The sequence below is a fragment of the Mustela putorius genome, unplaced genomic scaffold (assembly GCF_011764305.1).
Source record: "Mustela putorius furo isolate JIRA1106 unplaced genomic scaffold, ASM1176430v1.1 tig00000095_pilon_pilon_pilon, whole genome shotgun sequence".
NCBI lineage: Eukaryota > Metazoa > Chordata > Mammalia > Carnivora > Mustelidae > Mustela > Mustela putorius.
The window spans coordinates 39,569,926-39,582,525 of record NW_025421280.1 but is presented as its reverse complement, the minus strand read 5'-3'; the positions used below and the strand labels follow the sequence as shown (position 1 = coordinate 39,582,525).

Here is a 12,600-nt window from a genome sequence, read left to right as displayed (position 1 = left end):
GACCTCCAGCGGGGGGTCGGGCAGGGGCGGGGCCTCCGGATCAAAGGTCGCCGCGGCCCCCGCGCTCCCCGGCCTCCCACGCGGTGACGTCACCGTGGCGGGTCTTTGTTCTTCAACAAAGAGCGCGGGGCCACGGTGACCCCGACCCCAGGCCTTCCGGTCCCGTCCGTTCTCGTCCCGGCTCCGACAAGGGGCGCTCCGCGGGGACACTGAGTCGGGACCGCCCGGCCCAGCAGAAGGACGCGGGCCGAGCGCCGAGAGGCGGGGAGACGCCGGACCCGCCGCGCCGGGAAGGGGGTCCGCGGGGAGCGCGCGTCCGGAGGGGCGGGTCAGCCGTGTGTGTCCGGGCGGCCTGTCACTCAGGCGCAGAGGCGTGGGCTTAGAGAACTGTCCAATCAGAGCGACAGGGGCGGTTCTCGGAGAACAATCCGGGGCTCCTGGGTGGTGCCCGGAGAGCTAGCCAATCAGGGGCTTGGATCCGGACCCCTGCCCAATCAGGGGCCCCAGAGGCGGGTCTCGGAAAACTATCCAGTCAGAGGCCCGGGGAGAGGGAGGTCCCCGAGCACTGTCCAATCAGGCGCGGGGGCGGGCGCGCTGGCGGCCGCGTGGACGTGGCTCTGGGCCCGCCCGGGCGCTCCAGCGCACCTGCTCCGCGCGGCCCCAGGTGTCCCGGGCGCGCCGCTCTCACCTGCCCGGCCCGGGGGAAGGAAGCCCGGAGGCTCGGAGCCGGGCGGGAGATGGTGAGTGAGCGCGGCCCGGGCCGAGACCGGGAGGGTCTGGCTCGCACCGGCCAGAACCGGCTTCCTGCGGCCGCGGGCCCGGGGGTCCCCGCCCCCGGGGGTCCCGACCCCAGCCTCCGCCCTCGGCTGGGGCCTCGGGGACTCAGTCCCGGGCCGGCTCCTCCGCGAGCCTCGGGGCGTGGAGACGGGCGAGGAGCGCGCCGAGACCTGCAGGGCCCTGGGCTCGGGGGACCCGCTTGCAGGCCCTCGGCCCCAGGGGACCCCGGTTCTCGCTCCCGGAATCAGAGTCCGGCGGGACGCTGCGCCCAGGGCCCTGGCGGCCTCCTGCGGGGCCGGCGCGGGGGGTGGGCGGCGCCCTTGGTCCGGGGGCGCCGGGGCGAGACCCCGCGGACGGGAGACCCCCGCGGACCGGAGACCCCGCGGACGGGAGACCCCCGCGGACGGGAGACCCCGCGGACGCGCGTCCGGCCGCGCCCCCTCGAGAAGCTCCCTGAGCGCGGCGTCTAGCGAGCGGAGCGCGGGCGGACGTGGCCGTCCGCGGCGGCGCGGGTTTCCGAAACGGAGGAAAGGTCTTGAATGCCGGTTGTGAGGCGTTTTCACAGCGTCCCTGCGCGGAGCGAGTTTGCGGGGTCAGTCCCCCCGGAGCGGCGCGTGCGACCCGGGGCCCCCCGGGGAAGCCCGCTGGGGACGAGGACGACCCGGAGAGCGCGCGTCCCTCCCGGCGCGGCCGCGGGCGAGTGGACCCTTGCCCCGAGCGCGCGGGGTCGGTCCTGGGTGGTCAGAGCCGGGGGGGGGGGCGGCGGGGCGGGGCGGGGGTGGCCGTCGGTGGCCGTCGGTGGCCGAATCGCCAGTGTGTTCGCCGCCGCGACGTGGGGCCTCGTGACGTCGGGCAGCCCGGTCCGCTGTCCTCGGCGACCCCGGGCTTCAGGCGGCGCTGCACTGGCCGGTGGCCGGGGAGCAGTTTTCTGGAAGGCCGAGTGTCTCAGTGACAGTCGCCCCCGCCCCCCAAGACGGTGCATCTTTGCGTTTTCCTTGCGCGCGTCGCCTCGCTGTTTGCAGGGGTTTCCGTCCGGTCCCTCCGTAGCCTTCATTTTACGTACTTAATCCTGATGGGGTTTGGATTGTACCGTGGAACGCGTGAGCTTCTTGAAAACGGTTTCCCAACTTCCTGTGGCTGTGAATGAGGTGAGGAAGGGGGTCTGGTGGCTCAGTCGGGGAAGCGTCTGCCTTTGGCTTGCGCCCCCAGGGTCCTGCGGTCAGAGCCCCGCATCGGCCCCTTGCTCTGCGCGGAGTCCGCTTCTCCCTCTCCCTCTGCCTCTCCCCCGGCTTGTGCGCTCTCAGTCAAATAAATAAATTATTTATTAATTTTTTTTTTCAATTTATGTAGAATAAATTGAAATAAAAATTTATTTTAAAAGATTCAGTAATATAATTGGGTTTATCCTAACGTTTTATCCTGAATTCTTACTAAAGATCTACTCTGACATCCTGTATATACAGTTTTCAGAATTAGGCACCAAGGCAGGTGTTTCCGTTTCTGGTACTGTGTCTTCGTTATTTCCTGCTGGTGCTGATCTGATCTCTAGGATAACATCGTCTAACACTGACATGCTGGGCAAACCTGATTTCTCCCGAATTATTTTCGGGGAAACCGTGAGCTTCGTATCATTTATACAGTCTTTGTTCTGTGTTCAACCTTCTTTTCTTGGTTTTCCTTTGTCAGTTATGTGTGTTATGTGTGTTACCATCATTTCTCGACGGGAAGATCTTTTGTGTATAACTGTTGAATTTTATAAAACATGTTTTTGGCAACTCTTAGGATGATTACAGGTTAATCATATAAATTGATTTCAGGGTTTTTTATTTTATAATAAAGCGTCAGCACAGGAACATGCTTATGACCTTGGTACGGTTGACACCTTGCAAAGCAATCCTCCGTGAGATGAAATCCGACCCTGGATGCAGACCTTTCACACCAGAAACCCCACTTGACGTGATGCCCAGGGCAGGGCCCGTCCCTCTCAGGAGGTAGCCGGCATGTGGAGTCCAGAGGGGCTGATCTGCGTGTTTGTAGTTCTGCCTGTGCACTTCCCTGCACGCGGGTGTGTTGTTACATGTGTGCACTCACGTGTGTTTCTGAGCACTTAAGCACCCATTTGCAGTGCGACCTACACAGCTACTTTCTGCTCTCCTATACTCGGCCCTGCAGTGGGTCACTTGTTTGTGTCTGTGTTTGCAACAACACAGACGGATAAACGCACAAAACACACATGTAGGTATATAACAGACCCCCTGGTGCCTTTACTGGGGCACATTTTTCATAGTACTTATGTTTGATTTCCTTATTTATCATTTTCCTCCGAGAATTTAAATCCACAGGGTTCAGAATCTTTGTTGTGTTCAGTGCCAGTAGGAGGACCTGTGTGACCTGCAGCCTGAATGCGTTTTGGCCCACGAAAGAGCTAGAAGTCAGACCCTCAAACAGAGCAGTCCTGGGTGAGACTCGGCTTTGCTGGGAGCAGGAGCGTGAGGGTGTAAGTGGAGGAGGGCTGTCCACACTGCCCTGCAGACGGCCGTGTCTCTTCTTACCACCACGGGGGACGCTGTCACAATAGCAAAACCACCGTAAGGTGTGGGTCCAAGTGCGGGTGTTCAAGGACTGTGTTCTGCGTCCCTCTGCTCTGAACCGGTGTGCGTATCTGCTTTGCAGCATCCCTAGGCACACATAAACGAATGTGCGCAAAGCTTTTTTGCAAAGTCTTGCAGATTTTGGGTTCTCAGTGCGCATTTTTAATATAGATTTTACTTATTTATTTGGCAGCACAAGCAGGCAGAGCGGCAGGAGGGGTGGGGGGAGGCAGGTTCCACGCTGAGCAGGGAGCCTGGTGCGGGGCTCGATCCCCGGACCATGACCTGAGCCGAAGGTAGACACTTATGACAGAGCCACCCCGGCACCCCCTCAATGCACATTTAAAAAATTAATATTGTGATCAAGTATTTGATGGTTTTGAGCTGGGTGTGTTGTGCTTCCCTGTCTCCTCCGTCTGTGGGGGTTGCTAGAACAAAAATGCTGCTGATTTGGTGTCTGGTGAGGCCCTTCCTCCTGGCTCACGGCAGGCAACTCACTGTGCCTTCCTGTGGCGGGCGGAGCGAGGGCGCCCTCGTGAGGGCACTCGTCCCATTCCTGAGCGCTGCACCCTCGTGGCCTGATCCCCCCCCCCCAGAGGCCCCACCTCCCAGGCCCGTCACATTGAAGTTAGCATTTAACATGAATTTGGGGGGCACAGAAACATCCGGTCTCAAACAGTCGAATGAACAGTTCAACAGTCTTGAACACCTTTCAGTTCACAGGTGCATTAGGAGGACTCTGGGACCCAGCACGGAGTTGTGTTCACGGCTCTGATTATGACAGTGCGAGGGTACAGGGCACAGTCAGGAGACGGGAAATGTCCTGCGGAGACCAGGGGCAGAGCTCCCAAGGGTCCACTCCGGTGGCATCACGCAGGCTCTGCAGAGTTCTCCCGGCAGCCGGGCCCAACGGCACGTGGGCAGTGTTCTACAGGGAAGCTACTGAGATACTCAGTTAGCAGGTCTTTTAATGGGGGCTGGTCCCGAAAAGCCCCTCTGCGCAGCACGGCCCAGGGTTCCAGACTCCCAGAAGGAAAGCTGGTCTTCAGCACAAGACATGGTTTGCAGGGCGCCTGGGTGGCTCAGTGGGTTGAGCCGCTGCCTTCGGCTCAGGTCATGATCTCAAGGTCCTGGGATCGAGTCCCGCATCGGGCTCTCTGCTCAGCGGGGAGCCTGCTTCCTTCTCTCTCTCTCTCCCTCTGCCTGCCTCTCAGTGTACTTGTAATTTCTCTCTGTCAAATAAATAAATAAAATCTTAAAAAAAAAAAAAAGACATGGTTTGCAGAAAAAGACACAAGGGGCCTCACCTAGCAGCGTGGTGGGAAGCCTCCCCAAACCCACGTCCCTGTGAACCAGCCAAAGGCCAACCTTGGAAGGGGGACCTCGTAAGGATAAGGACCCTCAGGCCTGTTCAGGTGTCACTTCTGAACAGTGCTGTGCCTTTGGACCTTACAGCAACATCATCACCTGTAGTGCCCTTTGTAGCTGGGTGAGACCAAGCTAGGTATTGATTTTGATTGTACAGTTAAAGGGGTCCTGGACTTGCCCCATCCAATAAATCCCATTAACCAGAAAGGTAAAGGTCTTAGAATGTTAGGGGGCCGCGTTGTCACAGTTTCTGTATTTCACTGGTGTCTGTTCCCATAGGGCACAGCTCTGGTTGGAGGTTGTATCCAACCCGAGCGTCTCCCGCGGGTAAGAGGGTGTCTTGGTGGGATGTGCGTGAGGCAGCCCGGTCAGCAGGCCCCCACGGTGGCCGGTTTTAAGTAATTCAGTCTGGTCCTCACTCGGAGGGAATGCCTGTGGCGGTCAGGGTCAGACCTCTTGGTGCCCACGTCACTCGGCCCACCTCGCCAGTGTGGATGGCATCTGGGTGACGTTCGCAGAAGGAAGCAGACCGAAGGGCTCGATTTCGGATGGTCTCATCGGGGAATGAGCCCCTCCTCACTGGCCACTGTGAGAGACCCAGCTGGACCACCCCGACGTTTTCATCACCTAGGACCTCAACCAAGTGTCCTAACTCCGCCGTCTTCCCAGAGTCAGAGTCCCGTCCGGGTCAGTACGGTGTGTGCAGAGGCGGAGGCAGCCCACGGTGGGCCCCGGGGGGCGTGAGCTTACCGTCAAGTTCAGGCAGTTGGGGATCAGCACTCCCCGGATCACTGGGGCCTTTCTTAGCAGCAGCAAAGCCCAGACACCGCACGGTCAGAAAGTTGTGTTCCGAGTTGTGTTCCAAGCCCCTGCTGTCCCGGGTCGGCGTCCACATGAGCCACAGCTGGGCAGTTGTCAGTCCGATGGTCAGCAGAAACGGGGTTTCACAATTGCTCTTGGATGAGCTGAAGACTTGCTCTGAAAGTTCCCAGAGTGTGTCTCCGGGTGGAGGTTGCTTGTCTCTTCATGTTTCCTTCCTGTTTTGAACCTCCAGGAGGTAAAAACTCCATTAAAAATAAATAAATAAATGAATGAATGAATGAATAAATAAGTCATTTGCTGCAGAGACCTCAGCTTGTTTCTAAGGCTTCGAGTTTAAATACCACCCCCTGTACCGGTGGCACCAAGCAAGCAGGCCAGGTCCTGTCAGTACCTTTTCTCTCTACCCACGGGATGGTCCCTCTGGCGTTTACGAAATCACACACGTACAACTGTGCCAGCTTTTATCTACGCGCAGGTGCGATGGCCACAAAGGAGAACCATTTTAAGGGGAAAAAAAAAATCCCCTTCCCCTTTGTTCTAATCACAAGTTCATTAAAGCCTGTGTTGGTTTTGTACGGTTCCCGTAACACACTGCCGTACACAGCGTGGCTTAAAAACTTGCTCTCAGAGTTTGGGAGGCGAGACGTCCGAAATCAAGGTGGCAGGAGGACTGTGCGCCTGCGCCTTGGGGCTCAAAGGTTCAGTGGCTCCCGGCCTCTGTTCATGCCTGCGTCTCCCATCTCTGCAGCCCCTCTGCGTGGCCGCCTTCCCTGCGTGTCTCCGGCCTCACGCGGCGTTTTCTGAGAAGGCCGCCAGGCGGCTTGGGTTGGGGCCTATCCCAAGGGCCTCGTCCTCACTTGGTTACACACGCAGAGATCCTTCTTCCAAGAAAGGCCACATTCACAGGTCCCGAGGGAGACCTTTTCGGGAGACACAGTTGAAGCCACCGTGAGGCCCTGGGGTTAAATCAGCATTTACGGGGATGACATCTCAGCTGCCAAGGAGGATCCCGGCTCGGATGCCTACGGGAGGGCGTGGCAGCCCGGCGGCAACCAGGGAGAAGAAAGGGTAGAGGATCCCTGCCCGCTAGGCCCTTGCTTTACCCCAGGTTTTGCTCCAGCTCTAGAAACTGATTTAACTCTTTTTCTCCCAACGCAGTGCAAACTTTTCATATATGTATATATATATGAATATATATGTTTTTTGCTCATCCGTCATTTACCTTGGTAACTTGGGGGGCCCCTTCCTGCCTGGAGGAATGAACAAAAACCAAAGACCTCACCAAAGCTGTGCTTTCTCTTCTCTTGCTCAGAGAGCATGGCCGGAAGCAGCTGGTGGATCCAGCGCCAGGCCTCCTGGGTCTGTTTCCGCCATTTTTACCTCGTGTCAGTTCTTGCTTCACAACAGACAGCAGCTCGGCCGCTTGCCCCTTTCCCCCCCAAAAGGTGACTTCTACCCCCTGGGGCACCAGATCTCCACCATCTCCTCCCTGGTCCCCCTCCTTTTCCCAAACAGTGCTTTTGCTATATTGCAGCAAGTCGGGATGTTCTAGCAAATTCCACCTCTGATGCCAGCTGTGATCAGTGTCTCCAAGACCACCCTTGTGTCCTGTTGGTCAGATCCTCATGATTTAGTTTTATTCATGGCTGTGATTTGTTACCATAAAACGATGCACAAGGGAACAAGGATATGGAGAAAGCCCCGAGGGAAGCCAAGCGTCAGTTTTAATTTAAGAGTTCTTTGCTGGCGGAGTCACCCAGAGTCACCCAGCCACGAGTCATGGGAACACATGGAATGTTGTCTGCTGGGGGAGCTCAGTAGACACGCGGTGCCTGGGGCGCCTGCTCCACACTTCCAGAAGGAAGGCAGGTTCAGTATTCACAATGTCATGGGCACAGAGGTTTAGACACTTGGTGATATCAGTCAAGGTGCTGTGAAGCCTGAAATCCACGTTCCCAGATACCAGCCTTGCCGGGAGTCCTGTCTAAGGATAGAGCTCAGGCCTGGGAGGTCACGCGGTCTGGACAGTAGATGAGGGGAGTCATGGAGGAAGCACTATAGATCACAGAGCATGGTTCAGCCGACTCGGGAACCTCCCGTTGGTCCCTGGGCTAGTGATAGGGGTTTCCTTGGGATTTCCTACTTTCCTATTTCCTACTCCATTGAATAGGTAGATTTTGGCATCAGAATGTTGAATGACAGTATTGGCTGCTCATGGATGTCCATGGGTTAAGGAATTAAAACAAACAAACAAAAAAACCCAACCAGTGTTTAAAGAAAGAATGCAGTTCAGTGGTTCCTGTGTTCTTCGGGGAGCAGGGGGGAGGGCTGACATGCTCATGTGCCCAACAGGGGAGGGACATGGAAAGGAGAGAAATTGAGAGTATGGCCTGCAGGATGATGGGGGGGGGGTGCGGCTTCTCGCTGGAACATGAGGGAGGGGATCCTGCGTGGGCAGGCACTGCCTAATCCTTAATTATTTTATAATCTTGGGCAAACTCAGTGCCAGGTATTTTTGACTTCAGTTCACTCCTTTGCGGGGTGGGAATTTTAACCTTATCCTCAAGGTCAGCAAGAATACTCTTCCGTGGTTCTGGTGGAAAGACCGGTTTTGTCCTCGTATTACATTTGCTGTGTGTGTGTGTATGTGTGTGTGTGTGCGCACATGTGTGTAGGGCAGGTGCACGGAGAGTTGGGAGTGTAGGGAATGCATGCATCGGAGTGCTCACATCTGTGTCCTCTTTACTGAGCTCTGACCTCTCAATAACTTTCCATCCCTTTCCTGTATTACACAAATATATTAACAAGACTTCTTCCAAAGGAATTTTATCATTGAGCCAGCAGAAACGGTGTATGGCCTGGACTTCTGTAAGATGATGTAGTTAGCCGGCCTCTGCTGTAGGTGGATCCTATTAAGCCTCTTGGGTTTAGTGAGGAGAATGGAAGGAAAAGTTCCCAGTCCTTCAGTTTGTGCTTATTTCATAAAACCTCACCTAGGTTTGACCTGGGGCTTGACATGGCGCGTAGTGATGTCATGCGTAATAGGGAAGGAGTCAAAGTAGTTTGTGTCACAAGAGATCCATGGGTCTTAAAATGCAAACCTTAGTTTCATGGGCAGAGCATTTCTGTGATTTCTCAGTGTGGTCTGAAACCTTTGGTTAAAGAAGAATGAGACTTGATTTGGTTGCTGTAAAAGTGTAAAGATAGGTTCCGTGGGTGGTGGAGCTATTAAATTTGTGAGGACGCGAGTGTGGACAGAGTAAGAGATCCGGTGAGTGAGTCATGGAGTGGATTTTAGGTGACCACAGAGTCTTATCTGAATTCCCTGTGAATCGAATCTGGTTGCTCAGTGAGTCTCAACTTTCCTTCTGTACATCTCTTGGGTATTGTAGGACTCAGTGGTCTTTGAGGATGTGGCCGTGGACTTCACCCTGGAGGAGTGGGCGTTGCTGGATTCTGCTCAGAGGAAGCTCTACAGAGAGGTGATGCTGGAAAACTTGAAAAACCTGGCCTCAGTGGGTAAGAATGACCTCATTCCTTCACTTAGTCACTTAGAGAACAAGCATTTTGTGCACATCAAGCCTTTTTCAAGATTTGAACTGTGGAAGGGCTCCTGGGTGGCTCAGTCCTTAAGCGTCTGCCTTCGGCTCAGGTCATGATCCCAGGGTCCTAGGTTCAACCCTCGAATCACACTCCCTGCTCTGTGGGGGGCCTGCTTCTCCCTCTTAAAAAAAAAAAAAAAGATTTGGACTGTGGAAAGGGAGTATAGTAATCATAAGACAGACAGGGTCACAACCACTACTAGATCTGGTAGTTTCTGCGTGAGAAGGAGAATCTATCTGTATGGCTCCCTGTGTGTCATCAGTGAATATAGATTTCATGGGTCATTAAGGAGCCTGGTGACGTTTATTTAATCGTGAGAATTCTGTGCTTATGAGATTGCTTACCACCTTGACCCCTTGTACTTGCTATTGGGGAGGTCCTGACCCAGCTAAACCTTCTCAGTGCCCTTTTGACCGACAGGTTCCTTCTCTCTTTAAACCTTGTTCCCTTTTTGCTTTCAGATGATGACACTCAATTTAAAGCCAGTGGGTCAGTTTCTCAGCAGGATGTTTATGGGAATAAACTGTCCAAGGAACATAAAATAGCAGAGTTCACCAGAAATGATTCCTGGGCCTCTGTTTTAGGGAAAATTTGGGAAGAACTTAGCACTGAAGATCAGCACACAAAGCAGGGGAGACATCTGAGGTGAGTTGTGCTCACAAGAGAAAGTGATGTTCCGGGTGTGTTCTCGGTATGTCATGAGATTGAAAAAGCAAAGGAAACCCCTACAGGAGCCTAGATCAAATCTGTTTACTCACAGGACTTGTAGAGAAAGATTTCCTTAAATATGATGTTGATGTTGAGGGTTAAAAACATAGTTCAGTTGAAAACAATTAGGAGGAAAAGCCACATTGAAGAAACACGGTTTTCGTAATTCCTATGGTTGAATCCTTTTCCGCGATATCTGTTTACTCTGCCTTATCAGGTAGGGTAGAAAGCCTACACATTCACTGAAATTGATGAAAATGTGATCCCAATACTTACTTGTAAATAGCAAGAAATCATTAATCAAACGGTTGGTGTTAACCTGCTTCTCATTCTTCACAGAAATCACGTGGTGGAGAAACTCTCTGAAAGTAACGATCCGTGTGGGGAAGGCTCCAGTTGGATTCCAAGTGGTAATCTATATCAGAAGGCTGTTGCTGGAGTGAAAGAGTATGAGTCTAGTGCGTACAGAAAAGTCTCTGTGCATCATTCCTTCCTCAAGAGCCACGTCGCCGTGCACACTGGGCACAAACCGTATCAGTGTCCGGAGTGCGGGCGGGCCTATAGTTGTCGGTCACACCTGCGAATGCATGTGAGGACCCACAACGGAGACAGAACCTATGCATGTAAATTATGTGGAAAAACCTTTCCTCGTACTTCGTCCCTCAACCGGCACATAAGGATTCATACTGCCGAGAAGACTTATGAGTGTCAACAGTGTGGGAAAGCCTTCATCGACTTTTCCAGTCTTACCAGTCATGTGAGAACTCACACAGGAGAGAAACCCTATAAATGTAAGGAATGTGGGAAAGCTTTCAGTTATTCCTCAACTTTTCGAAGGCACATGATAACACACACGGGAGAGAAGCCCTATAAGTGTAAGGAATGTGGGGAAGCCTTCAGCTATTCCTCAACGTTTCGAAGGCACATGATCTCACACACGGGGGAAACACCCCACAAATGTAAGGAATGTGGAGAAGCCTTCAGTTACTCCTCCGCATTTCGAAGGCACATGATAACGCACACGGGAGAGAAGCCCTATGAATGTAAACAGTGTGGGAAAACCTTTATTTACCTGCAGTCCTTCCGGAGACACGAAAGGATTCACACCGGAGAGAAACCCTACGCATGCAAGCAATGTGGGAAAACCTTCATTTATCCCCAGTCCTTCCGAAGACATGAGAGGACTCATGGTGGAGAGAAACCCTATGAATGTAGCCAGTGTGGGAAAGCATTCAGCCATCCCTCATCCTTCCGAGGACACATGAGAGTGCACACCGGAGAGAAACCTTACGAATGCAGTCAGTGTGGGAAAACTTTCAACTGGCCCATATCCTTAAGAAGACACATGAGGACACACATGAGGGAGAAACCCTATGAATGCAAACAGTGTGGGAAAGCCTTCAACTTGTCAGCTTGCTTTCGGGAACACGTGAGAATGCATCCTGGAGACAAACCGTATCAGTGCAAGCTATGTGGGAAAGCGTTCTTTTGCCACCTGTCCTTACAAAAACATATGAGGAGGCACACTGCAGAGAAACTCTACGAATGCAAGCAGTGTGGCAAAGCTTTCAGCTGGCCTGAACTCTTGCAGCAGCACGTGAGGACACACACTGCGGAGAAACCCTACGAGTGTAAGGAATGTGGGAAAGTCTTCAAATGGCCCTCGTCTCTGCCAATACATATGCGAGTCCACACTGGAGAGAAACCTTATGAATGTAAGGAGTGTGGGAAAGCCTTCAGTTGTTCCTCGTCCTTAAGAAGACACATGAGGATACACACCACCGAGAGACACTACTTCGGGGATGCGGGAAACTCTCCCGCCGATGAATTCAAGCCTCATGCGTCAGGAAATCCACACCAGGAGAGAAATCTTTCCCAGCCTGTAAATATGGTACCGCCTTTGTGACGACCTCATCAGAGTGGACCTATGGGCCGTGTATCTCCAGTTCTTTTACAGATGAACAGTTAGGGGAGAACTAGCTCTCCAAGTATTCTGTGAGCTGTCATTCAAAATTTTGCAGGTGGTGTTTCTTCCCTACATTTCCATAAATAAACCTTCTATCTTTACAGCTTGTTGGACTCATGGGGATTTGAAGTGTGTTTTTATTATGTAAGTAGTTTTAATTTCTTTGTTCTTTAATTCTTGAAGGGGTTTTCATATTTGTTGGGATTTTCTTACTCAGTTAATGTGGCAGATACTGGATATCACCTCTTATACAGTTTCTGCCTTACTGAGAATCTATGTATTTTGGCCAGAGGGAACTTACTGCCTTTTTTTTTTTTTTTTTTTTTTTTTTACAAACAATTTGCAGAGATTTTTTATTATGCAGAGTTCTTCAAAAGCATAGTCTCTTGGGAATTGTTATTTTCAACCCTTTCTCTTTGCTCTTTGTCCTTGCTTGTGACTAGAAATTGGACAGTAGGCTTTAACTGAAGAGCTACTCCGTGACCTTGAGCTATAAGATACAGAATTGGAGGTGGGTCTTCTGGGTTGTGTTGTCAATGTGGGAACGTTGGGAACCACGTTTCCCTTCCCTTTATGATTATGTGGTCAAATTTACCAGTAGCCTAACTTGGCATGGGATTTGGAAGACAGAGGTGAAGAAGCCATTTCTGTGTTTAGAGCCACGTTAAAGTGTGAGAGATGCAAAAGGGCTTTGGACCTCAGCCCGTTTTCCTGATCTTGGCGCTGCCAGTCAAGGGTATCATGAAAAAAATGCCGTGTGCATGA

General features: G+C 52.8%; 1 protein-coding gene across 1 annotated transcript; it reads left to right on the top strand.

The window, feature by feature from the left end:
• Nucleotides 1-509: 509 nt before the first annotated feature.
• Nucleotides 510-11,952, top strand: LOC101675009 (zinc finger protein 555). The gene is made up of 4 exons (XM_004777963.3): nucleotides 510-740; nucleotides 8,951-9,077; nucleotides 9,623-9,806; nucleotides 10,209-11,952. The coding sequence occupies exons 1-4, from the start codon at nucleotides 738-740 to the stop codon at nucleotides 11,773-11,775; spliced, it is 1,881 nt and encodes a 626-aa protein (XP_004778020.1). The 5' UTR covers nucleotides 510-737; the 3' UTR covers nucleotides 11,776-11,952.
• Nucleotides 11,953-12,600: the final 648 nt, after the last annotated feature.